General features: G+C 62.4%; 1 protein-coding gene across 6 annotated transcripts in view; it reads left to right on the top strand.

Moving 5' to 3' along the window:
• Positions 1-24,579, top strand: part of IL11RA (interleukin 11 receptor subunit alpha) — a 40,745-nt gene extending 16,166 nt beyond the window's left edge. Inside the window, exons 1-6 of one of the 6 annotated variants that reach the window (XM_034774213.1) lie at positions 16,590-16,943; positions 17,451-17,543; positions 22,071-22,170; positions 23,061-23,121; positions 23,485-23,651; positions 24,031-24,576. In XM_034774213.1, coding sequence (XP_034630104.1) covers positions 16,836-16,943; positions 17,451-17,543; positions 22,071-22,170; positions 23,061-23,121; positions 23,485-23,651; positions 24,031-24,149 — 648 coding nt within the window. In that variant the 5' untranslated portion in view covers positions 16,590-16,835 and the 3' untranslated portion in view covers positions 24,150-24,576. Of the gene's footprint in view, positions 1-16,589; positions 17,189-17,256; positions 17,544-22,070; positions 22,171-23,060; positions 23,122-23,484; positions 23,652-24,030 lie in introns of those variants that run through there. The other 5 variants (XM_034774214.1, XM_034774215.1, XM_034774212.1 and 2 more) reach the window with 5 other exon arrangements.
• The last annotated feature ends 336 nt before the right edge of the window (positions 24,580-24,915 follow it).

The raw sequence follows: 24,915 nt of genomic DNA, 5'->3' as shown, positions 1-24,915 counted from the left end.
CCCAGCCTGTCTGACGGCCTGGGGACGTTCTCGGGCTGGAGCCTGCAGCTCCCATGGGGAAGCCAGAGACGCTTAGGGTTGAGGGGGGGCTGGATCTACAAAATGCCTGTGTTCTTCCTGTAGCGTTTGTGCAGTTACACAACATTACAATCGGCTGCAGTTGATGGGGTCGGAGAGAGCGTGAAAGACACTAGTGGAAGATAAAAGAGCTACTACTGCTGCTAGCTACAGATAGGCTCCTTTAGCTCAAGTGTTAGAGGCCTTTGTTCCTGCAAATGATGAGAGCTTAGAGCAGGTTTCCAGCCCTGCTGCCCCCCTGTAGCAATTGTGCCTGTTGTTCACAGCATATGGGCCCTGATTTTTGTTGTCCAAAGCTAGAGTTGGGCAGAGACCAGGAATTGCGTCTCGTGGAGGATTTGGAGATTTTGAAACTCGGCTTCATTTTGAATCAGAGCGAAACATGAAAACGTCGACATTTTCCAAGGGGAAATTTAAAAACAAAGTTTTGGTTGATGGAAATGTTTCCTTTTTAACCTGTTGTGGTCACGCCACATGTTCTGAGACGCACCATTGTGTAAAATCAGCCAGTTCAAAACGAGCACTGGGAATATTTCATTCTGCAAATGTGGCAACGGACGGTAGAGACAAGATGGGGGAGGGAAAAACTTTGATTGGACCAACCTGTGTTGGGGAGAGAGACAAGCTTTCGGGGATACGCAGAGCGCCTCCTGAGGTCTGGGAATTGAGCTGTTCGCTGGCCGCGGCACCTCAGATGTCTCTTGCAGTCCGGTGAGCTGTGTCCATTGAGTGGCGCGGCGTGGCGTACCTTCCCGTGGGCCCCAGCGCCGAAGAAGAGCTCTGTGTCGCTCCTCCTCTGCTGTGAGCGGCCGCGGCCTGACAACCGGCCCAGGTTGCTGCAGGTGCCAAGGAGAGAGGGGTGTGTGTGTGTGTGTGCGCGCTAAACCCAGGGTTGTGAGTTCAATCCTTGAGGGGGCCATTTAGGGATCTGGGGCAAAAATGACCTGTCAGGGACAGTACTTTGTCCTGCGGTGAGTGCAGGGGACTGGACTCAATGGCCTTTCAAGGTCCCTTCCAGTTCTGTGATTTTGCCGGGTGCCCAAAGGGGCTTTGTTTTGAAAGGCAGGGACAGCACATGGCCGGCTGCAGGCTCCCCTGTGCCCCAGCGCCGGAGGCCAGCAGGAACGGCGGCTGTTTGGGTTGGAGCTGCCGCGCTCCAGCGTTTGGCTGACCCAGGAGCCTTCGTGCTTGGAAGGGAGCGGAGGCCGTTTGCCAGAAAGCTTCCCAGCCCAGCTCCCTCTCCCCTGCCCGCTGGTGGGGGAAATGCCGTGGGACTGGCTGGGGGCGAGGCACGGCGGCGGGCAGGCGAGGGACGGAGGGCATTCCCTGCACCTGGGACCTGTCTCCCTCTCCCCTGCCCGCTGGTGGAGGAAGTGCCGTGGGGCTAGCTGGGGGCGAGGCACAGCGGCGGGCAGACGAGGGACAGAGGGCATTCCCCTGCACCTGGGACCCGGGCGTGCCACCGGGGCAAAGTGGACGGTGGTTTAGTAGTGGGATTTATTTAGGGCTCCAAAGGAGGCAGCTAAGTGGGGGCCAAGGAATTGGCGTAGGTGCGAACCAGTGGCTGGCACGCGCTGGGCACAGGGGCGTGGTGCGGTTTGGGATTCCTCCTGCCCTGGTACCCTGCTCAGGCTGCAAACGCTGCCTGGCTGGGTCGTGAGCCCCTTCACAGCCCCAGGGCTGCTCCTTCTGGTGACTGAGCTGGTGGTACCCCAGTTTGTCGTGAGGCAGGCCAGTTTGCCATGCCTGGGCAGCGCCCACTCTCAGCCTCCGGGAGCGCCAGAGCCCTCATCCCCAGGCCGTCTGCACCCGGCCTGGCAAACTTCATATCCTGAGGGCTGATGATGGCCAGGCCAGCTACTGACATCCCCTCCTGGCCGGGTTTGGGGGCCTGGTTCAGATCCATTTTGGAACCGTCTCTTGGGGTTCCCAGGCCTGCATCTCTCCCTTCTCCTGTGGGTGGGCCATTCCCTTCCCCCTTCCCCTCCCCCTCCCTGGAGGGGGGCTGGAGGAGCGTCTGTCCCGGGGTCCTAGAGGTTAATGAGGGAAGAGGCCCAGAGGGGCCCGTCCCACACCCGGAGCCCAGCTCCCGGCCGGTCCCAGCAGGCTGTGCCACGCGTGTTTATCCCGTGGGGAGCGAGAGGGGGCTCACTGCTGGACCAGTGCCTCGCCCTGCTTCTTGCAGCTCTGGGCCCCCCGTCTGGCTGCTGGGGTCCCCCCCCCCGCCCCGAACCCAGGCTGCCCCGTCCGCCTGGCGACCTGCGGCTGCCTGGGGACTGAAATCGCCCCGCTCCCCCAGCTGCTGAGTTGTTACTTTGCTGGGAGATTATTTTTAGGAATTTCTGGAGCGTGCGGTCGGCGTGGCTGGGGGCCGAGGGGCGGGCGGCCCGGGCGGGAGAGGGCGTGGGGGAGGGAAGAAGGTTTTTTTTTTTTGTTTGGAATAAAAACTCTTCCCAGCTGGCAGCGACTCCGGGCTTGGCTGCCGGCCGCTCTCCGTGCCCTTGTGTGCAGCTCTGCCAGCGCCTCAGGTTACCGCTGGGAAGCGAGAGGCTCTGGTTCCCTGCAGAGGGGCCGGGGGGCGCCGCAGGGGGAGGGCCAGCGCGAGGGGGTTTCTGGTGTGCTCTGTCGAGCCTCCCGCCGCAGGCAGGGGGGAGAATCGCCCCTTTTCTCCGCAGCTGAGCGCCGGGCCGGGGCCGCCGGCCAGCATGGGGAGCTGCGGCCGAGGCAGCCGGCTCTGAAGGTAGGATGAGGGGCGGGGAGCCAGCCTGGCGCAGGGCTGGTTTGTGCTGGGCCAGGGGCACTGCTGGGGGCAGGCGGGCCGGGGGGGAGAATAGTTGTGGATCTGAGACAAAGTCCCTAATATCAGGATGGTCCGATAGTATCGGGACGTCAGACCACCCGACTGGTGCTTGTGGGCTGGGGCTGCGCAGATGGCACTGCCCAGCCAGGCACCCCGTGAGCGCGCTGGGTCTGACTGGGCATGGGGGTAAAACTGATTTACCCCAGGGCTACCGGAACCAGGCTCAGGGGGTTGTTCTGGGTTTGCCCCGGGGTGACTGGATCAGGGTTGGGCTGTAGGAGGGGTGTTCTGGGTTTGCCCCGAGGTGACTGGATCAGGGTCGGGCTGGGGCAGGGGTGTTCTGGGTTTGCCCCGGGGTGACGGGATCAGGGTCAGGCTGGGACAGGGGGGGCTGTTCTGGGTTAGCCCTGGGGTGACTGGATCAGGGGCGGGGGGCTGCTCTGGGTTTGCCCCAGTGTGACCGGATCAGGTCGGCTGGGGGAGGGGGGGGGGGGCGTTCCGGGTTTGCCCCGGCTGAGTCCATGGGGTGACTCCGGCCGTCCCCTGGGTGAGTGTCACTGTCTCAGAGGGACGGGGGCTCTGTCTCCGTCCCTGGCTGGCTGCCCCATGCAATGTGAGGGGGGCAGGGCACCCCAGGTGGGAAGCAGCCACTCTCTGCAGCTCAGTGTGATGGGAAAGGGGGCAGCAGGGGCCGGGTGGCTCCTGTGAGCGAACGGGGGGAACCCAGCAGCAGTGTAAACGCCTTTGCTGTGGTCTTGGTGCCCGCGCCAGCCTCCCGCCAGGCTCTCCTGCTCTGCCTCCCATCAGAGCCCTCCCCTGGTGCCACCCCAGTGCCCCCCTACGCCAGCTGTGGGTCTGGCCAGCCACGGGCTCATTCAGATTTCCCCGGCTGCCTTGGGAGCTCGTTAATCTGTCTGCATTAAGATTTGTTGGCTGCTTATGTCTATTGTCTTCTATTTTTGTCCATGCCCGGAGCCGGACGGATGGAGGCCTTTGCTAGCGTTCACAACAAACACAGCCCTTCCTTTCACCCCGTCCGAGGGAGGGTCCCGCTTCTGGGGGAGACGTGAGGCAGAGAGGGGATTGCCGAGGGACGTCCTGCTCGCCCCCGGGGCCAATCCGGAGTCACTCTGGTTTAATGCCGGTGTACCTCGGCTGACTTTGGTGGAGTAGCTGAGATGGGAACCTGGCCCCTGATCCTGTCCTGATGGTGACTGTATGAACCTTGTCCCCGTCATGGGTTTTCCACTCGACCCAATCGTGTGTGGGGCCAGGTCCTAACCTGGTGTGAATCGGCCACACTCCAGCAGGTCCAGTGGAGCTGGGCTGCTTGACGTGAGCTGAGGATCCGGCCCCAGTGTGACTGCTGCAGGGGGGAGCAGACGGCTTGACAGAGCTTGGGGCGTGCTCCGCCGACAGTCACTGGGTGAGCTCTGCCAGGCGTGCCTGGCTGGGGAGACAGGGACTGGCACCCCCCTGCCACCTCCCCGCTCTCTCCCTGTGGAGACCAGAGCAGCTGGCGCGGTCACAGCGCTCTGCTGGTTCGTGTCACCAGGGCACCGCACCGGGGAGTGGCACAATGTCCTTCTCCGGCCGGTTCCGTGCTTGGGCACGCTCTGTGGCAGCAGTGCCGGCAACTGGGCAGCGCAACTTGGCTGGTGTTTACAAGCCGCGGTACGCCCAAGCTGGCGTCGGCGCCAGGCACTCGGCCCGCTTGCCGGTCGCTGGATGTCACCATAGCCGGGGGATTGCTGCTGGCTTCTGTCCGTCGGACAGGACATGCCCGCGCTGCGCAGGCGGGGCGCTCGTGCTGGCAGTGTTGGTCTCCTCGCCGGCCGGGCTTGGCCCATTCGGGGGCCCTACGGTGTGAGGGGAGCTGGGGACGCTCTCTCCGTTTGATCCTAGCAAGGGGTGCAGCTCTGATCCCAAAAGCCAGGCAGGAGCGACTGTCCGCCTTGACTCGCCCTGCGCTTGTTGCAGTGGAGGGGGTTGAATTTCTCGGCGCGCCGGGGTTCAGAGCCGTCTCTGGGGGACACAAACGCGTCCCTCCAACAAACAGACAAATGAACGGAAGCCGTTCGAGTGCTTTCCCGTCGTTCCGAACCCTCGCGGGCTCCCCGGTCCCTAGACACGGCCCACGGCTGGGACGGGGAAGGGGCTTTGCTCCAGGCATGGCAACACGCACGCATGGGTAAGTCGGTGTCGTTCCATGGACTTTAATGGCTCTCTGCTGATTGACACAGCTTGCGATCAGGGTTTCTGCCCCCGTGACTCCAGTGTAAACGCACTGAAGCTAGCGGCAGAATGACGGGGAGCGGACGGGGGAGCAGGCTCCTGGCTGGGGCCAGGTCCACCTCTTGCATCTGTTCTGGGCCCCTGCGTGCCAGGCCCACTGGGCCAGGAGGGGTCAGCCACTTGGGGGGAGCCGCGTGGCCGGTGGGGGCTGCCCAAATGCCCCAGCCTGTGTTATGCGGGTCAGCCCCGCGGTTGCCTTGGTCCCTTCTGGCCCCAGCACCCAGGAGAACCCTGCTGCAGAAGCAGGCAAGGAAGGGGCTGGTCCTCGTGGGCTGCCGTTACGTGCGATACCTCGGTGGGAGCCCCCAAGCCAGAACGCTGCTGCAGGGTTGGCGGAGCCGCATGGGTGTTAGCAGGGTGGGGATATTCCTGGGAGAAGCGCTGAGCTTTGGCGGGAGAGCGACTGGGGGCTAGATCTGCAGCGGGCACATGGGCACAGCTCTGTCAGCTCCGCTGCAGACCTGGCCCTGGCTTGGCGGGTAGGCGCTGGGGACGCGCTGGGCGCCAGGCTCCTCTGGGGTCACTCGGCTGCAGCCCATGTGGGCGTACCTGGGCTCCCGGCTCGTGCGTGGCTCCAGGGCTCTGCCGTGGCGCTCAGAGCGAGGGCAGCGTTTGCAGAGAGTTTGTCTTGATTTAATTGGCATCTTCACGGGGGGGGGGGAACCGCTTCCCTTCTAGGGCCAGTAGCGGGGGAGTGTTAAAGACGGGCCATGCAAAGGGCGCGCCGAGGTGGGGAGGAGTCTGTCCCCCCCCCCATACATTTGGGGTTGGGGTCGGGGTCCAGGGAGAAAGCAACGGGAGTGAGGCTCGCCGGGTCATAGGGGTATTGCTGGGGGGTGACGGGCACAGTCCGACACACGTTCCATCCTGGTTGTGACTGGGCAGGGAGAGGTAAGGCTCCCTGGGCCCCACTGGGGATCTGGGCCTGGGTCCAGAATGGGGGTTTAGCCCCAGCCACCTCCCGCCAGAGCTCTGCAGCTGGGAGGGCAAATTGGAGTTTGACCTGGGCCAGCCCCTCCCCTGGTGCAAGTCCTCGCAGCTCCGGGGGGTCAGACCAGTGGACCCACAGCGAGACGTGCACTCACTGCACCCCCAAGCCCGGGCTCCGTGCACAGGCAGTTGTGGTTGCGTAGGTAGGACGGTGCGCGCACCCCTGCCGCAATGCGGGTCGAAGGCTTCCCGCTGGCGGAAGGCGTGTTCGGATCCCCGTCTCGGACAGGGCCGTGTCCATGAGCCCTCCAGGGTCCTCTCCATCGCCCCAGGGCTCTTTAAGGGACCCCCTCCCCCAGTCTTGTTTCTCTTTGGGACAGGGCCGAATGAGGCTGTTTGGTTTGAACTGTTCCCTTGCCGGGATGGCTTGTCCCTGAGGAGTAAGGGCCGGAGGGGCAGATCCCCAGCTCCGGTGCAGAGCGTGGTGGGAGGCGATGGAGATCTACAGCTGACAGGGCAGCCCCCGGGTTGGGAAGCACTTCGGCAGCTGTCGGGATAGGCAAGCCCAGAATATGGTTCTAGCTAATTCTCAAGGCGCTTTGGGGCTGTCTGATCTCCTTCGTCCCGGGCCGGGCGCCCTCCTCTTGCGGTGCAGGGCTGAGAGATGGGTGGGCCCGTGGGGACGGGGCTTTCCCTGGACTGCTCTGAGACAGAAGCGGCTGCGGGAATGTTCCTGGCGCTGCCCAGAGCGAGGCGCAGCATTTGATCAGTCTTCTAAGCAGCGAGTAGCTTTGTGCCTCGTGTCCTGGGCTGGCACAGACGGGCTCTCACCAACCAGTCGGGCTGGAAGCCCGTTGGTTTCTCGTCTGCAGCTGCGGCCGCAGCCAGACGGTGCCCGGGTGCATGTCACCAGGACGCCCCCCAGGGCTGACGGCCCCATCCAGGCACGTCAGCGTGTGGGTTCTGGTCGCCCAGCACGTGGCACCCAGCCCAGCCTGGACCCCTCTGCCCTGGCGAGGGTGCCGTGGGCGAGACGTTGCCCAGCACCCAGTGTGGCTGACGCTGTGTTTGCAGGCGGGTGACCCTGGAGGCGGCAGGCCCGTGCCAAGCATGCAGGGGGAGAAGCTGCCAAGCCCACTTGGCTCCCTGTGCCGCCACTTCGCTGGGTCTGCCCTAGACCACCCTCGGGGAGAAGTGGCAGCAGGGAGCTTCGGAGGCCCCCATGGCGCCTTGGCTTGGTTGGCAGCGGCCTCTGTCCTCACCCCAGTCCCTGAGTGTCTCTTCCCCCCTCCCCGCCCAATCTCTGCCCGCGTCTCCCTCTCGCTTTGAAGAGCGACATCAAATGAAGCAAAAAACCCCCAAGCACAGAGCACTCAGTGCAGTGGAAAGTTGGCCCGGCCCTGGTGCCTCCCCCAGGAATCCCTGCCATCGCCTTGCCAGGCCACTGCGGGGCATGGCACAGAACGAGTGCTCGTGTGCATGTGTCTCTGTGCGTGTGTGTGCGTGCACGTGTGTGTGTGTGCATGTGTCTCTGCGTGCGTGTGTTTGTGTGTGCGTGCATGCATGTTTGTGTGTGTGTACACATGTGTACGCACGTGCGTGTGTGTTTCATCATCCTCGGCAGGAAACAAAACACGCAGCAAACCCAGCAGAGATTCTGGCCGGTGGATGGGGGCAGAGCTGGGCACCGGGTGCTGATGGGCCATGCCAGGGGCCATGTGCCGGGAGCAGGTCCTGCCCATGACTGCTGGGCGTTTTGGGGTGCTGGCTGGTTCAGGCCCCCAAGAGGTGCTTGGGGATCAGGTCTGCATTTAGATAGGCCCAGGGAGGCTGGGAAATCACAGACACGCTGTCTGGAAGGGATCATTTAATAAAGCGAGAGCTGCTAGGTTCCGTTCCCCTGTCCTCGGGCTCGGTCAGCCAGTGGGAGCCTCCCAATGGGGTGATACCGCTAACATGTGTCCGAGTGGCGGCGTGCCCTGTCACTCGATGGCCTGCAGGGGGTGTCGTGTGGCGTGGCATTCGGGAATAAGCCAGGACAGTCGGGCTCGCGTCGTTTGAAAAGGGATGGTTCTTGTGGAGGGCTGTGTTAGCAGCTCCCTGCCTGCCCCGGGATCAGCTGGGATCCGCACTGTGTTTCCAGCCTCAAACCTTGCAAAAACATGAGTCGGGCCCCCCAGAAATCACGAGAATGGCTTGAAAAATCATGAGGTTTTTGGCTTTTTAAGTAACCCGCTTGGGGTCTGGTCAGTCGTCCTCTGGGCTTCGAGGATGTAGGGGTCATGTTCCCTAGCTTCTCCCTGCAGCCAGGAGGGCTGGAAACTTACTGCTTTGCTTAATGCAAGCCACAGTTCCCCTTGAATCCCAGGACTCCGGGAGGTGGGGCTTTAAGACAACCGCCCACGCTACGAGGCTTCTGAGAAAACCATGAGTGAGTCACACTGCTCTGGACCGCGCTCAGCATCGGCCCAGCTCAGCTCTCGCTGAAGTGAGCAGTAAAACACTGGGGAGCTTGGCTGGGAGCAGCTAGGCCAGGGGTGGGCACATCGGGGTTGCGAAACTGTATGGAGGGCCGGATAGGGAAGGCTGTGCCTCCCCGAACAGCCTGGCTCCCTCCCCCTATACACCCCCTCCCACTTCCCGCCCCCCACTGCCCCCTCAGAACCCACAACCCATCCAACCCCCTCCCCTGCTCCCTGTCCCCTGACTGCCCCGACCCCTATCCACACCCCCACCTGCTGACAGGCCTCCCAGGACTCCCACACCTAGCCAGCCATCCCTGTTCCCCGTCCCCTGATGCCCCCCCCCGAACCTCCGCCCCATCCAACCACCCCCTGCTCCCTGTCTCCTGACTGCCCCTCTGGGAGTCCCTGCCCTTTATCCACCCCCCTGCACCCGCGCCGCCCGGCTGCAGCTAGCCACGCCGGCATGCTGCCCAGAGCACTGCCCGCGCGGCGAGCTGAGGCTGCGGGGGAGGGGCTAGCCTACCGGCTGGGAGCTCAGGGGCCAGGCAGGAGGGTCCCGCGGGCCGTAGTTTGCCCACGTCTGAGCTAGGCCAACGCTGGGTGCTTTGGGCAATTCCCAGCCCCCTTTACTCCAGCCAGCCTGGGCTCTTCGGGGTTCTCCAGCTCCCTGCTGGCTGGCCTTGCCCACCGCGTCTGCTGCCCCGCCAGCCCCCGGCAGACGTCTGCACGCGCAGGTCAGAGCAGGCAGCGGGCGGCCAGGCCTGCTGCTTGCGCCGGAATCAGCGGGGATTTCGCCTGCGCCGTCCAGCAGGTCTAGAGGTAATGACCCCCCTGCTCGCCACAGCTCTGGGCCAATGCTGGGCTTTGCCAGGGCGGCCCCGTCCGCGCCCAGTCCTTCCATTCAGAGCAAAGCAAGGGGCACGGAGCAGTGGGGGGCAGGAGGACCGGACAGGCTGGTGCCTCGAGGGTCGAGTCGCCCCCGGCCAGCAGCTTGGCGGCTTGCCCCAGCTGGGGTCCCAAGGCTGCCCCTTGGCTGGCTGGATTCAGCATGGGGGGCGGGGAGCGGGAGGAAGCTACTTGGACCCACGCTAGCCTCCAGCTGCATGGAGGGTGTTGGGATGCGGGGGGGGGGGGGCAGCTGGCTCAGGCCGTCACCCTGGCGCCGTGTAATGGAAGATGGGGACCCCCCCTCCGCTGACCCTCCCAAGGCACCACATTGATTCTGTGTGCGCTGAGCACAGCTTCCCACGCCCGGGGAAGGCTGGGAGCAGCTGCTGCACTTCAACGCCGAGCCAGCCCCGCCTGCCGGGCAACGCCGGGCTGGGCTGGGCTGGGGTGAGGCCGGTCATGGCCTGGGGAGGTCCCCGGCTGCACCAGGCCGTGGGCAGCAGACGCCTCTGGCTCTGTAATTAGCAGCCGAGGAATCCACCGAGCGGAGGAAGAAAGTGTCCCATTGTTTCCTCTGCTGTGGCCTGGCTCCGCGACTGCCCGGCTGGGGACTCCCTGCGCTGGGGATTAGGTCATCGCTGGAGCAAATATAGAAGGGGGGCGTCTGTATCCGGCCAGCGTCATCTCTCCAGACCCCCCCTCTGCTGCCCCTGGTTCTGCTCTGTGGAGCTCGCTCTGTCTGTCTGTCTGTCCCCATCCACCCCCTCTATCTATCTATCTATATCTATCTATCTATCTATCCCCATCCACCCCCTCTATCTATCTATCTATCTATCTATCTATCTATCTATCTATCTATCTATCTATCTATCTATCTATCTATCCCCATACACCCCATCTATCTATCTATCTATCTATCTATCTATCTATCCCCATACACCCCCTCTATCTATCTATCTATCCTCCATCCACCCCCTCTATCTATCTATCTATCTATCTATCTATCTATCTATCTATCTATATTAATCCTGCCACCCATCACTCTAGTATCTAGGCACCGTCCACATTAAACTCCACAGTGGATCCCTTGTGAGCTCCGGGGGTGTGTGTGTGTCTTTCTCCTCTTTGGGGGCATGATTCTGACTGGGGAAGGCGTGTGGGTTTTGCTTTGCTCACGGACGCTCCGTTGGCTGGTGGATGGGGCGGCCGGGGGGCGGAGTCGTGGGGACCATTTGGGTAGAGGTTATGAAGTCGTTTGTATGTAGATTCGTGGCTGCCAAGTTTTGTGCAGCTCCACGGGTGGCATTTCATGCCAGTTATTTGGAATGAACGGCGTTAACCGTGTCTTTATTCTATTGCTTTGCCTGGTTCCCCAGGCACGGGCTAGACCAGAGCGCACCTGCCCGCTCCTCCCAGGCCCTGCTCTGCAGGAAGGCTCGGCGTGGGCAGACCCTGGGCGCTCGTCCGCAGGGTTCGGACTCTGTGTGAACGCTGGGAGCCCCTTGGCTTCAGGCGCGGCTCTCCCTGGCAATGCGCCCTGAGCACGGCAGGGGAGAAGCCCCTGTCGGAGACGCTGGGTGTTACTGCTTGGGCCGTGCTGAGTTTAGAGCTGCCTGTTGCGTCTGGGCTGGGCCCTGGCGGATCTCGGGGTGGTGACACGGCACAGCCGGGGCAGGCTTTTCCCTCGTCCAGCTTTCTCAGCGCTGCGTCTCCTGGTGAGCTCCGGGCTCCTGTCCTTGCAGCGGGGCGAGATCTTCTCGATCTGGCAGCTCTCGGCCTCTTCGGGCCGGGCGCTGCCGCTGAGGGTGGCAGCGTGGTTCTCTTGGGACGCTGCGTAGAGCTAAGCTGGGGCTGTCATGTTGTAGTGTTCGCTTCCATCTCGGGCCCACTCCCTTCCTCCGCGGGTGCCTGGATCGTGCAGTGTCCCAAAGCCTGGCAAACTCCGGTGACGTTGGGTGTTCCGGGCGATACCAGGACAGGTGCCTTTTGGCTTCGTTTTTATGGTTTGGGCACCTAGGGTATGGCCCTGAGACCCCACCGACTCATTTCCCACAGGCCCCTTGGCGGCCGCCCTGCCCGTTTAGGGAAAGCCCCTCCCCAGGGTTCCCCAGGGGGCTCTGAGCACAAAGCCCTCTCCCTCCTCGCTGCCGGGGCTGGGAGCGGCCAGCGCCGGGCCGCGCCAGAGGAGCCAGGAGAGGCACAGAGACCTGGCTGTTCTGAGCCGCTCTGGCTCTGCATGTGGTCACGCACTCCCAGCTTTCATAACCGTGCCCTGCGCTGGCACCGGGGCTGCCTGCCACATGGCGTTTGCCAGCCTTTAGCCGCTCCAGCGCCGCTGCCCGCTGGTGGGGGGGCCTGAAAGGGGAGCAAGAAGCAGCGACAGGGGCAGAGCGGCTGGCATGCAGACAGCAGGGCAGGGCGCCGCACTCAGACGCTGGCACAGGGCTTCCCACGCTCCGTCTCTCTGCCCCCCACGAGGCATGTGCCCTCTCCTGGCTCCTTTCTGTCAGCCTCTTTCAATCCCTCGCTCTCTGGGCTGGCTCCTAGTGGGGGTCAGGGTCACCTCCGCAGGCCCTTGCCCGGTGGGATTTCCCTGCTGGAATCCGCGGGCTCGGCATTTGTCTGGAGCTTGGAATGGGGATGTTGCCTTCGCAGAGGCCCCACCTCTGATCGGGTCCCACCAGGCGCTGCCCAGACCCAGCCGGTCCTTGCCTCAGAGACCTCATGGTCTGCACAGCCAGGGAGAAGCCGGGAACGGAGATGCGGAGAGTGAAAGCGAGCGCTCGCTGTGCAATATCACTGGTAACCGGTTCAGGGCTGGCTACGGGAGGGGGAAGCCTCATCGAATAGGGTTCTGGCGGGATGCCACCGGGCTCGGTCCTGGGCCTGACGCTTGTCAACATCCCCCCCGTCCCCCCCACCCCCATTGGGCAGTAAATATAAAATCCCGGCTGGTAAAAGGTGCGTCTGGCACACAGATTGGCGGAGTGGCAAACAGTGACGAGGCCGGGCAGCCACCAAGAGCGATCGGGGTTGCTGCGTCAGCTGGGCCTGTGAAAAGCGAAGCGGGGTTTAATACACCCAGGCGGAGTTAAACCTCTGTCTAGTTTATCAACGAGCAGATTGAGATGTGACTTGGTCAGTGCATCGCTGCCTTCACCAGAGGAAACTCCCAGGGACTGAAGGTCACTCGAGTCTAGCAGAGAATGGCTGGACAAGAAGTGACGTCTGGAAGCAGAAACCAGACAAATTAGAAATAAGGCTCAAATGTGTAGGGGGGGGGGGGGGGGTGACTAACCATTGGAACAGACTGCCAAGGGGCGGGGCACATTCTCCAGCTCTTTCTGGCTTTGGACCCAGCTGGAGGCTTCTCTGGAGGGTCTTTAGCCAAACCAAGTGTTTGGGCTCAGTACCGGGGTAACTGGGTGAAATGGGAGGACCTGGGCTAGACGGGAGGTCAGACTAGACAATCTAATGGTCCCAGCTGGGCTTCGAATCTCTGAATTGCTGTTGTGGTTCTGTGTGTAGCTTTCACCTTGTATCCAAGTTCTGAGTGGGGGGTTTTGCACCCCCCCACCACACACACACATTGTGTTGTGCAGAAAATTGCAAGTCTCTAGCCAGGGTTGGGCCTGCAGGGGAGGGGTTCTGGGGAAGTTTCAGTGTCTTTTGTGGTGAAGCCAAGTGCCCTTAGCACCCAGTGACATATGCAAAAACTCATGAAAAATATTTCCTGCCACACAACCCCAGCACCATCAAAGCAGTGCCAGCCTGGGCGTGCCTCGGGGACCTGAACTAGCTGTCTCGGCGAGGCCTGCCAGGCCAGTGACGGGGCAAACCCCACCATAGGTGCTACCCCCTGTACCCGCTGCCATCCGGTGACTGGGCCCGTGAGCTCGTCTGCTGCTTCTGTCCCCTGGGAGCTGCGAGTGCCTTCAGCCACCAAGGAGTTAACCTGACGGGTTTTCTTTATCTTAACCTTTAGCGGAGCTCTGCTAAGGCGGGTAACCACAGCAAAACCACCCAGCAATTGTGGTGTCCCTCCGTTAGGTAATCTCCAAGCTACGGTGCAAGGCACTGCTGAGCTCTCCGTTTGCATAAATCCCCAGCTGAACTGGCCTGAAGGCGATTAGGGAGCCGTGGAAGGGGATTAAGAAGAGAGTGAAAACTTCATCAGTGCTCTGTGTGCATGCCCGGCCTCTCCCCAAAGCAGAGCAGGTTGGCTCGCTGAGCGAGAGCTGGGTGCGTTCCCATCACAGCATTTACAAAAGCCAGGCCCTCGGCAGCAGGAGAGCGAATAGCTCCAGGCATCCAATATGTTACACAGCCCTGTGCCTAATCACTATGCAAATGCATTTTGTCACATCACAACAACCTTAGCTCTGGCCCAGGGGCTGGTTCTGATTTCAGGATCGAACGGTTTCATTGTGTGGATGGCGCCAGTTGACATGTCCGTTGTCACTCGAACGTTTTTGGCAGAGGTCTGGTAACTGCTGTGTCTAGAGAATAACGTTTGGGGTGTGGTTTCACAGGAAAAGCTTGTTATGGACGAATTCTTTACGCGTGGAGGCTGCCGAAGGATTTTGTGTTGCAGGTATACTGTGAGACGAGTGACGGAAAAGCTAACGTGCTGGGCGTTGTGTTGTGGGGAAATAGGCATTGTGGTGCGGCGGGGAGAAAAAATGGGTTTATGTTGATTATCTGCATAGGCGAAGGTCTATGCCCTGAACCATCCATCCAGGCCTTTGCCATTAAATGCTGGAGTTTTTTGCGTGAGCCGATCAAGAAGGCTGTTGTTGTCATGTAGCAACCTCATCTAAGTGTTTTTATATGGAGTTTTTTGGCTTTTCCCAGGTTTTTCACGTGATGCATTTTCTCTTCCATGTGGGTAAATGTCCAGCGGCCAGGCCCGTCTGAGAACCTAGCTAGAGAAAAAGTCAAACACTTCTCACTCTGTCAATACACGAACAGAGCGAGCTGGGCCAGCCAGCTTCTGATGGCCACGGCTGTGCGGCCTGAAGTCTGGTTTTCCAGGCGTGCCATTCACCCAAATCCAGAGCTGTTTTCGCTAGAATTCTCCAGGGCAGTTCTCGCTCGGCCAGGGCCCTTCTCCTGCCAGATCTCCGTGGTCTGCACCTCGCGTGGGCGGCCGAGCTGTGCAAAACGAAGATCCCACGTTTGCAGGGTTGCCAACTTTCTAATCGCACAAAACTGAACCCCCCTGCCCCAGCCCTTCCCCAAGGCCCCACCCCTTACTCACTCCAGCCACCCCCCCCCCCATTGCTCGCTCTCCCCCACCCGCACTCACTCGCTCATTTTCACCAGCCTGGGGCAGGGGGTTGGGGCACGGGAGGAGGGAGGGCTCTGGCTGGGGGTGCTGGCTCTGGGGTGGGGCTGGGGATGAGGGGTTTGGGGTGCAGGAAGGGGCTCTGGGCTGGGGCAGGGGGTTGGGGCACAGGAGGAGGGAGGGCTCTGGCTGGGGGGTGCAGGCTCTGGGGTGGGGCCGGGGATGAGGGGTTTGGGGTGCAGGAGGATGCGGGATGTGAGCTCCGGGAGGGAGTTTGGTGTAGGCTCTGGGAGGGGGCTGGGTCAGGGAGTCGGGGTGCAGGGCTGGATGTGGGGTGTGGGCTCTGGGAGGGAGTTTGCGTGCAGGAGGGAGCTCAGGGCTGGGGCAGGGGGTTGGGAGGGGGGGGGGGGGCCAGGGGGGGGGTGGGGTGCGGGAGGGGGCTCAGGGCTGGGGTGTTGGAGGGGGTGTGGGGTCCGGAAGGGAGTTTGGGTAGGTCAGGGGGCTCAGGGCTGGGGCAGGGGGTTGGGGCATGGGAGGAGGGAGGGCTCTGGCTGGGGGGTGCAGGCTCTGGGGTGGGGCTGGGGATGAGGGGTTTTGGGTGCAGGAGGGTGCGGGATGCGAGCTCCGGGAGGGAGTTTGGTGCAGGCTCTGGGAGGGGGCTGGGTCAGGGAGTTGGGGTGCAGGGCTGGATGTGGGGTGTGGGCTCTGGGAGGGAGTTTGGGTGCAGGAGGGGGCTCAGGGCTGGGGCAGGGGGTTTGGGGAGTGGGCTCCAGGCGGGGCTCCCCGGAAGTGGTGACATGTCCCTTGGCTCCTAGGTGGAGGGTGTGGCCAGGGGGGCTCTGTGCACTGCCCGCGCCCGCAGGCACTGCTCTTGCAGTTCCTATTGGCCACAGTTCCCAGCCAATGGGAGCTGCGGAGCCGGTGCTCGGGCGGGGACAGTGCATGGAGTCCACTTGGCCGTGCCTCTGCTAGGAGCTGGAGGGACGTGTTGTCGCTTCCGGGGTGCCTTGCAGAGCTGGATAGGGAGCCTGCCAGCCCCGCATCATCCGGACTTTTAACGGCCCGGTCATTGGTACTGAGCGGAGCTGCCAGGTCCCTTTTCGACCGGACGTTGTGGTTGCAGCCCTACCCGTTGGGTTGGTTTAGTACCGGGGGCGGTGGGGTTCGCTCTCCTCCTGCTCCGTAACAGCTCGCCCGAGTTTGCTCAAACCTTCAACACCCGTTTGCCCCCTGGGCACACACACACCTGGGGATTTTCAGCCCTGCAGGCGAATCTTTTAGGCAGTTCAGAGCAAGTGAAAAGCCAGGGGCCAGAGCGGAGGGTACGGGGGCAACCTCAGCACGCTGGCTGGGCTGCAGCACGACACTAATGGTGGAGCCGGGTGCACACGTGTGTGGTGGCGCCTCCTACAGTCCAGAGGTTGCTAATGCAACCCCCGGTTTCCAGGCCCTCTGAATTTTGCCCAGCGTCCTGCCATTGGCCAGTGGCAACGTGGCGTCAGAGGCAGGGTTAATCTGTAACTGTCAAGGACTCTGGTGCTGCCCTAGGAGAAGAAATCCAAACATCGCTGGTTACAGCTTGTCCAAATAAATCCCAGAGCAGGATGTGGAAAAAGAAAACCCTGGCCTTGGCGGACAATAAACAAACAAGCCAATAATAAACAGCATCGAGCAAACCCCGGCCCCGAGCCGAGCCCCCCGGGGGCCCTTGCTGCGCTCCAGGGCAGGGGCAGCCCGGCCCAGCTCTGCCGTGCCCGAAGGCCAGCGGGCGTAGGCAGCGCCAGCCGCGTGATTTTCCGCAGGACACTCTGTCCTGGTCAGCGCGGTGCCGGGCCTGGTTGTGCCTGGGGGGATCCTGGCTGCGAGAGCCATTGGCACAGTGCTGGAGCTGGGTTCAGAGGCCGTTCTCACCGCGTCACTGCGGCTCGGCTCGGCTCTGCTGCCCTGCGAGCTCCCCGCGGTGTAACTCGAAACCTCCGGTGGGGCTGGGAGAAATCCGGGGGCACTCAGGCCAGGCCAACTCCTCGACACAGCTGTGTGGCTCCGGGCTGTGACAGATGTCAGGCCGAGGGCTGGACTTACGCTGACCCGTATGGGGTGGCCACTCGCACATTCCCGGCCATTCCAGTACTTCTGGGAACCACCTGGGCCTGCCCCTGCCGGTGTGACCGACCCCCACCAGCGCGAGCTCGGGCGCACGGTGCAGGCGAGATCCGGCCGGTGGGGGCGGAGCAGGGCTCTCTTTAAAAGGGATGTAGTGTTGCTCTGGATTGACGCCATCTGAATCTCCCCGCCACCCTCCCCTTCCTTGGCCTCTTTGAGACAGTGAGCATCAGACCCAGCGGCCTCGTGGATTTCATGAGGGTCCTGAGTCATGTTTCGGTGCATGGAGCCTGGCTTGGCTGCTGCCATCCAGCCCCCCGCGCGCTAAGCGCAGGAATCTGGGTAAACAAACACTCCAGCCCTGGTACGGGAGCTGCCTGTTGCTTTTTCCATGTCAAACTATTTCAGATATCTCGGTGCTCTGCCCTGCGCCCGGCTGGGGCCGGCCAGAGGGAGCACGACCTCGCTGCCTGCTCAGGGCTCCGGGCGGTGACCGGAACCAGTCGGAAGTTTCCCGCGGCGAATGCCAAAACGTTTCCCAATTCGTATCGATTTCAGAGTGTTTCGACGGGAAATTATCCACACGCTTTGTGTTTCTCTCCAGTCCAGGGGGTTTGTTCCGACTCTCGCAGAAGGCAGTGGGGACGTTGACGTCCGGGGGCCGTTCGGTCGCATGCATGCGCTTGGACAAGGCTGGGTCAGTGTTTCTGAGTTGAATTGTGTTTGGAAATGTCACCGTTTCGTTCCGAGTTGGGCCCGGCGGGTTGGAAACCTTGAGCTGCGCCCAGCTGTAGCGTGCGGCTCTCTGGGTTGAGGGGGGGATCTTGCCGCATGCTGCGCTCTGTCACATCCCCATTCTGTGCCTCAGTTTCTCTTCCCACCCTTTGACGGTTGGGATAGTTACATGTCTGTTCAGTACCTAGCACACGGGGCGGTTGATTTCGCCCCAAGCCGCTCCTGTGTACAAATGCTGTCCTTGCACACAGGAGGTGTGTAATTGTCGTTAAATGACCCTGTCTGATTATCACACTCGTTCCTTGTACTCCACTCGCACTCAGAGGCCCCTGTGAGGCATGAAGCCAGGTGCTGTATGAACGCACAGTGCAGCCAGCCATGCTCCCCCCTCCTCCCCCCGCAGCTCACAACTGCAACAGACGAGCCAGGCAAGAACAGACGCCAGAGAAATGAAACCTCACCAGTGCAAAGCACGCCAGTCACATCTTTTTCTAATTTCCCCCCCTCCCCTCCACTCCCCCGGCTGCCCCCGCCACCCTGCTGTGCCAGGACTGCAAAACAAGACCTAGAGCGATTGCGTCCTCCAGTCCCGTTTGTACGTTGCCACCTTTCGGTGGCCCCCGTCCCAATCCTGCCCCGAAGGAGGAGTTTGAGCTTATCGGTGCCTCTGGCCGCCATTGCAGGGGACGTATTAATACTAAGAAATCCAGGCCTGTGTGTCTGGCACAGGATGGAAGCCTGGATCAAGCAGCAAACTTGTAAGAACAAACAGTGCTGATTTCTAGCCGCTGGTCTGTGTGTGGCGCCTGGTGCCGTGGGGTCCGTGGCTGGCGGTCCAGGGCAGGCCCGCGCCACCGATAATAAACTGTGGGGTCATCTACACGCCCTTCTTGCCCCGAAAGATGCCCCCGTCCTGTTCGCACTTCAGGGAACGCTCCCCCCGCCCCGGATGGCAGACACATCTCTAACGGCAGTGCAAAGGTTACTGGCAGCCGGGTTCCTGTTCCCCCGTCAGCGCTGTGGAATGGCCTACGCGGTGCCTCCTGCCCCCAGGCAGCACACCGATTCCCTGGGCTCCCGGCGTGAGTCATGGGCCCTGCGCCACTCGCATTGCTCTCGGCCCGGGATTTACAGGCCAGCCAAGGCAGCCAGCCAAGTTCCAGAGAGAGACTTTAATTCAGTGCAGCCTCTGCTGCCTCCTTCCCGGTGCCCAACCTTTGCCCCCTGCACTCCCCGGAGCGACCTGGCAGACGTCCGCAGGGAACTCCCAGCCCACCCGCGTGCCCCGGCCCCCGGGAGCCGGTTGTGACAAACACAGACCATGGAGCACAGCATGTCCCAGGAGCCCTTTCTCCTCCCCTCCCCTGAGCTGAGCTGCTGTCGGTGCTACTGGTATATGATGGAACTGAAAGCGGGACCTGGGGCCCTGCCCTGCTCAGCTCATGGTCTCAACAGCCGAGACAGACACCGGGCGGGTGGGGGGAGACAGGGGGCAAACAGAGGCCCGGGGGCGCGGACAGGTCTGAGGTATGGAGCCCACGTCTCCTGACGCCCAGGCCTGTGCTCCGCCCACTAGGCATCCTTCCCCACGGGGAGCTCGTTGCAATGCTGCCGTGTCTGCCGGGAGCCTCTCTCTGCCCCGTGGGGGGAGAGGCAGCCAGAGGCCCCCAGACAGCCTGGCTCAGGGTGGGAAGTGGGGACCTCTCGCCTAGGTTGGATTAATTCCCGGGACAACATGTTCCCAACACACATGTTCCGTGTGCGGTGAGCAGTGATACATTAGGGCTGCTCTCTCTGCGTGGCAGATGGAGGCTGGGCCAGGAAAGACACTTGAGCCGCCGAGTGCTGCATGGCTCCTTGCTCCCCTTCCGCCCGTGCCCGGGGGCAAGGAGAGCCAGAAACCCATGGAGAGCCACACGGGGCCAGAGCCGAGCCCTCCGCCGCCCTGGGGCTCCAACCGCTTCCCCTCGGCAGCCCCAGCTCCCCGGGTGGGTCGGGCAGGGCCCAGGCGGCTGTGGATGGCTAGCCTCTGGTCACGGTGCCCGAGGAGGCGCTGGCGGGAGTGACCTGGTAGTGCTGTAGGGGGATCGATGGGCCCAGACAGTCAAAGGGGTAACGTGACCCTGAAGCTGTCCGGGATCAAACAGTGTCAGACGTGGCCCAGGGCTTGGAAAACCGAGCTTGGCCTGCTTAGCACCCTGGTGTCATGGAGTCCCCGGGCGATGCTCTGGGACTGCTCCCCACAAAGCCAGTCAGGACTCTGGGGAGCCTCGTCTCCCATGGAGCAGACTGTCTTCAGGGCAAGAAGCTCACACGGCTTCACCTCCTGGGTCTCTCCTGGGAGCATTCAGCATATGCCCCTCCGTGCGCTTCCCACAGCGAGTCCATCCAGGCGGGGTCCTGGGGAAGCCAGAGAGTCCTGCACCCCCCACTTTGCAGTCAGACGTGACTCTCGGCCAGCCAGTAAAACAGAGGTTTATTAGATGACAGGAACACGGTCTAAAACAGAGCTTGTAGGTCCAGCGAACGGGACCCCTCGGCCGGGTCCATTCTGGGGCCCAGCAAGGCAGATCCCCATCTACCCTCCCTTCCAGTCCCCAGCTAGCTCCAAACTCCAACCCCATCCAGCCCCTTCTCTGGGCTTTGTCTCTTTCCCAGGCCAGGAGGTCACCTGATCCCTTTGTCTCCAACACCTTCAGTTGGCACCTTTGCAGAGGAGGGGCCCAGGCCATCAGTTGCCAGGAGACAGAGTGTTGGGCATTTATGTACCCCGGCCCTTTGCTCTGCAGCAACCATACACCCTTATCCCACCCCCTAGGTACTTAAGAACTGCATAGGGGAAACTGAGGAAAACATTAACAGTCCCACTTCGTCACACCTGGCAGTGAGAATATCATCTTGTTTCCCCAACTTGCTGTGTGACTATGAATCTAGAGCATGGACTGGCTCCACTGGGGAATGTGGATCCCGAAGCCCTGAGGTCGGAGTAGCGCTGTCTGAATCTGTTCTCAGGGAGAGAAAAGAAGGAAAAGCAGCGACAGCCTCTGAATTGTAAAGGGTTGAGTCCGGCTTTCGTTCTGACAGCCGCCCTGGTCAGCTGGGGGGCGTTTAGCAGGAAGCCCCCTGGCCTGGTGGCTCTTGGCTGGTGTCAGACAGGGCCAGCTGCCCTTCTGGGCAATCGGGAAGTTAGTTGAGATGGCCTGGATCCCGTTTTCTAGAACCAGACAAACCCACCCAAAAGGGGGGAGCAAAGAACAGCCAAGAGAGAGCCTGCAGCGTCCGTCTCTGGCCTCGCCACACCGAGACCCGGCGATGTAGCGGCACAGCCTGCGTCAGGCCTGGCATCCGGCTGCCTCTCTGCTCGCAGGCTAAACCAGGCGCTCGGGAGCCCGGGGCAGAAGAGGGGTCGGAGGAGAAGTGGGGGGAAGGAGGAGTGAACACACGGGGAGGGGGCACATGTGGGATTTAGCCGGAGCGGTGGAGGTGCGATGGCGTCTGGGTCCCGCGCCGCTCAGGACATCGCTCAGGACTCGGGCGAAGAAGGAGCCCGGTCCCAGAGACAGTTGGGGTGGGAGCCAGGAACCTCCCTCCTTCCCCGTCTCTCGTCTGTCAGCTGGCGCCGCCCGTCTCTTGTCGAGGCCCCCGATGGACGTGGGGGGGGGCGTTAGTTCGGCCCCCCCTTAGGCTGGTTCCCAACGCACCTGGTTTGGGTCTTCAGTTTCTGGGCTCGGGATCCTAGCACACGGCTGTGTGTGTGTGTAGGGCTGTGTGTTCAGGGCTGTGTGTGTGTGTGTGTGTGTGTGTGTAGGGCTGTGCGTTCAGGGCTGTGTGTGTGTGTGTAAGGCTGTGCGTTCATGGCCGTGTGTGTGTGTGTAGGGCTGTGTGTTCAGGGCCGTGTGTGTGTGTGTGTGTAGGGCCGTGTATGTGTGTGTGTGTTTGTGTGTGTGTGTAGGGTTGTGCGTTCATGGCCGTGTGTGTGTGTGTGTGTGTGTAGGGCTGTGCGTTCAGGGCTCTGTGTGTGTGTGTGTGTGTAGGGCCGTGTGTGTGTGTGTGTGTGTAGGGCTGTGCGTTCATGGCCGTGTGTGTGTGTGTGTAGGGCTGTGTATGTGTGTGTGTGTGTGTGTGTGTGTGTGTGTGGCTGTGTGTTCAGGGCCGTGTGTGTGTGTAGGGCCGTGTGTGTGTGGGGGGGGGGGCTGTGTGTTCAGGGCCATGTGTGTGTGTAGGGCCGTGTATGTGTGTGTGTGTGTGTGTAGGGCTGTGCGTTCATGGCCGTGTGTGTGTGTGTGTAGGGCTGTGTGCGTCTGTGCCCATGTTCGCCTGCTGCTCTCTGTGGATCTGGTACACAGGGAGGTCCCGGGCGCAGGAGGGGGCTCTGGGGAAGTCCAGTGACTGCTGGAGGCCGGCGCTGCCAGAGCAAAGGTCTGTGCGTTGGAGTGGCTGGGCCCAGGGACTCTGCGCTGGGGTAACAGGGTGTTTGCTCTTCCCCCAGATGTGCACTCCCACCCCCGGCCTCAGAAGGGTGATGGTGCTTCTGGCTGCAGCCCTTGTGTCGGCCTCGGTGGCTGCAGGGGAAGGCTGGCGAGAGGAAGGTGAGCGGGAGGAAGGCTCGGCTTGTACCGGCCATGCAAGCCAAGCACAGCACGGCACTGGCCCTCCCAGCCCACCGGGTGGGGGCTCAGTAGGACCATCCCCAGTTTACATATGGGGAAACTGAGGCACGGTGAATTTTCCCCCCGGCCCTGGAACGAGTCAGGGTCAGAGCCAGGATGAGAAACCTGCACAGAGCACCCATCCTTGTGAACCTCCCAGCAATGGCCAGGCTGCCGGGGGCCCTGGGAGTCTTACCTCCCCCACCCCCCAAGCTCTGCTGGTGCCCCTCAATCCCGAACCACAGCCCCCTGTTATCCCAGGGGATCCCTGGGCGGGGGGATGGGCTCAGGGGGGGGGGCTCGCAAGGGGTCCCGGGGCAGGGGATCCCGGGGGGGGGCTGTGCTCTGGGGGGGATGGGAAGGGGTCCCGGGGCAGGGGGCCGGGCTCTGCAGACGCTCCCCCTCAGCTCCTCCCTGAGCCTGGCAAGCGCGGTGCAGTGTCATCGCCCTCTGACCTGCAGGAGTTTCTGGCTGGTCTTTGCCCCCCGATCCCGGGGGTTGGCCCCTTCCCCCAGCTCTGAAGGTTTGGAGCAAACCCCCACCCTGAGCCTGGGGGCAAAGTGAACTCCGGCTGCCCTAGGGCTCCCCTGCCCAGCGCCGGCCCTGGGGGCCCAACGCCAGCCCTGGGGGCCCAACGCCCCTATCCATGGCGTCATCCCTGCTGTGTTAGCCCGGGATGAGTCCAGCTCGCCCCGGCCAGTCCCACGCCCAGCGGGCTGCGCCCGGGTACCCTGGAGACGCCGGATGCTGGGCCCGGACCCCGCCTGCTCAGTCCCAGGAGACGAACCCCCCGCAGCAGCCGCTCACGCTCTGCTCTGTGCCCGTTGCAGGTGTGCAGTACGGCCAGGTGGGGGCGGACGTCGTCCTGTCGTGTGCCAGCGCCCCCGGACGGTAGGTCCCCACTGGGCTGGGGAGGGTGCCCGGTCCCAGTCCTGGTCCCGGTTCCGGTTCTGCTCACACCAGGCCTGAAATGGATCCAGCTCCCAGCGGGAGGGGTGGAGGCGGAGACCACGACCCCCCAGCTCTGCCGGTGCCCCTCACTCCCGACCCGCAGCCCCCTGCTAGCCCAGCCCTGGATCCCCCACCCCCCAGCTCTGCACTGCCCCTCGCTCCCAATCCGCAGCCCCTGCTATCCCTGTGCTCACACACCAGCCCTGCTGGGTCTGGATGTGGCAGCGCCAGGTGCCAGAGGTTGTGCCGTGGAGCCAGACCCTCTCTCTCTTGCTAACCGAGTGCCCGGCCTCTCGTCCCCAGCTCGGGGGTGGAGTGGCGGCGGGACGGGGCGGCCACGCTCCCAGAGGGCTGCGTCCTGCGGGATGGCGACCTGCTGCTGCCACGGGCCGAGCTCGCTGCGGGAGGAGCCTACAGCTGCCACGACGGGACCGGGCAGCTCCTCCGCTCCATCTCCCTCCGGCTGGGCTGTAAGTCAGCTCCCACGCGGGGCCCCCGGGGGCAGGGCTGGGCACGGGGATGCCCCTGACTGGACCAGCTTGTCACCGGGGCGAACGTGCTGCTTTTCGTGCCGTGCCGGGCGTGGGCTGCCTGCTCCCTGCGTCTGCCCCATGGCCAGGGGAGGGGCCTCAGCAGGCAGTGCCCCCCATCCGTTCACACAGGCACCCTCATGGGCGCCCTTGGCTCCATCCGGGACACTGGCACCCAACCCAGTGCTGTGCCGCACAGCGCCCCCTAGTGCCCTCTCACCATACCACAGCCCAAAGCCCAGGGGGTCGGGGCGGGAGGCTCTGGTTTGCTGGGGGCCCCTGGATAGTCCCCTAAATGTCTCCTCCCCTCCGGCACCAGACCTGCCCGGGATCCCCTCCGTCACCTGCCGAGCTTCTGACTACGAGAATTTCTCCTGTTCCTGGACACCCAGTGTGGAGACGTTCCTCCCCACCAGATACATCACCACCTACCGGTAGGGCTGGGCCATGTGTGCGGGGTAGGTGGGGGGGGTGGGGAATGCCACTCGCTTTGGGGCGTTAGCCACAGTGGCCTCGCCCGGCCTCAGCTCAGGGAACACCTTTGGTTCTCCCTGCAGACGGGATTCCTTGTCACGTCCTGGCCTCGAGCGCTGTGTAGCGTTCCCACGCACTGCGTTCCACCCCAGACTTGGCTGCATTTCAGGGGAGATGCAGAGTCCAACCTTGTTTATGCAAATGAGATGGGGGGGCATAAAAGTATTGTTGATGAATGGCTCCGGGTTTGGCTGGTTCCCAAGACGCCTGGAGGCGTTTCGTCCCCGGGAGTGTTATGCTTATAAGAAACACATGGGATCTTTTTCAGGGGAAAAGGCAACACGCTGCATTTATTGAAAATACAACAGTTAGCATATGCCTTTAATCACACACACACACACACACACACACAGACACACATACACACACACCCTGCAGATGGTCTTATACTTCCCAGGGTGTCGTAGCTCCAGTCACTCTAATGGCCAGTTAGATTGGGCACGAGTGAGGAGCTGGGCTCTGTCGGTGTGATCCGAGGCTTTGCAGGACTGAACCCAGAGTTCTGTGGCAAAACACGCCAGCTTTATATGTATAAATGCCCACGTTAGTCTATAGATTTTGCAATGTCATACCGTGATCTTTAGTCCTTAGCTGGGGATAATCTTGGGGTTTTCCGCTGTTATCTCTGATCCGTTGTCTCGCGGGGGGGGGGGGGGTCTGCCTCCCCCCT

The sequence above is a fragment of the Trachemys scripta genome, chromosome 6 (genome assembly GCF_013100865.1).
Source record: "Trachemys scripta elegans isolate TJP31775 chromosome 6, CAS_Tse_1.0, whole genome shotgun sequence".
NCBI lineage: Eukaryota > Metazoa > Chordata > Testudines > Emydidae > Trachemys > Trachemys scripta.
This window is presented reverse-complemented; position numbering and strand designations above follow the sequence as displayed.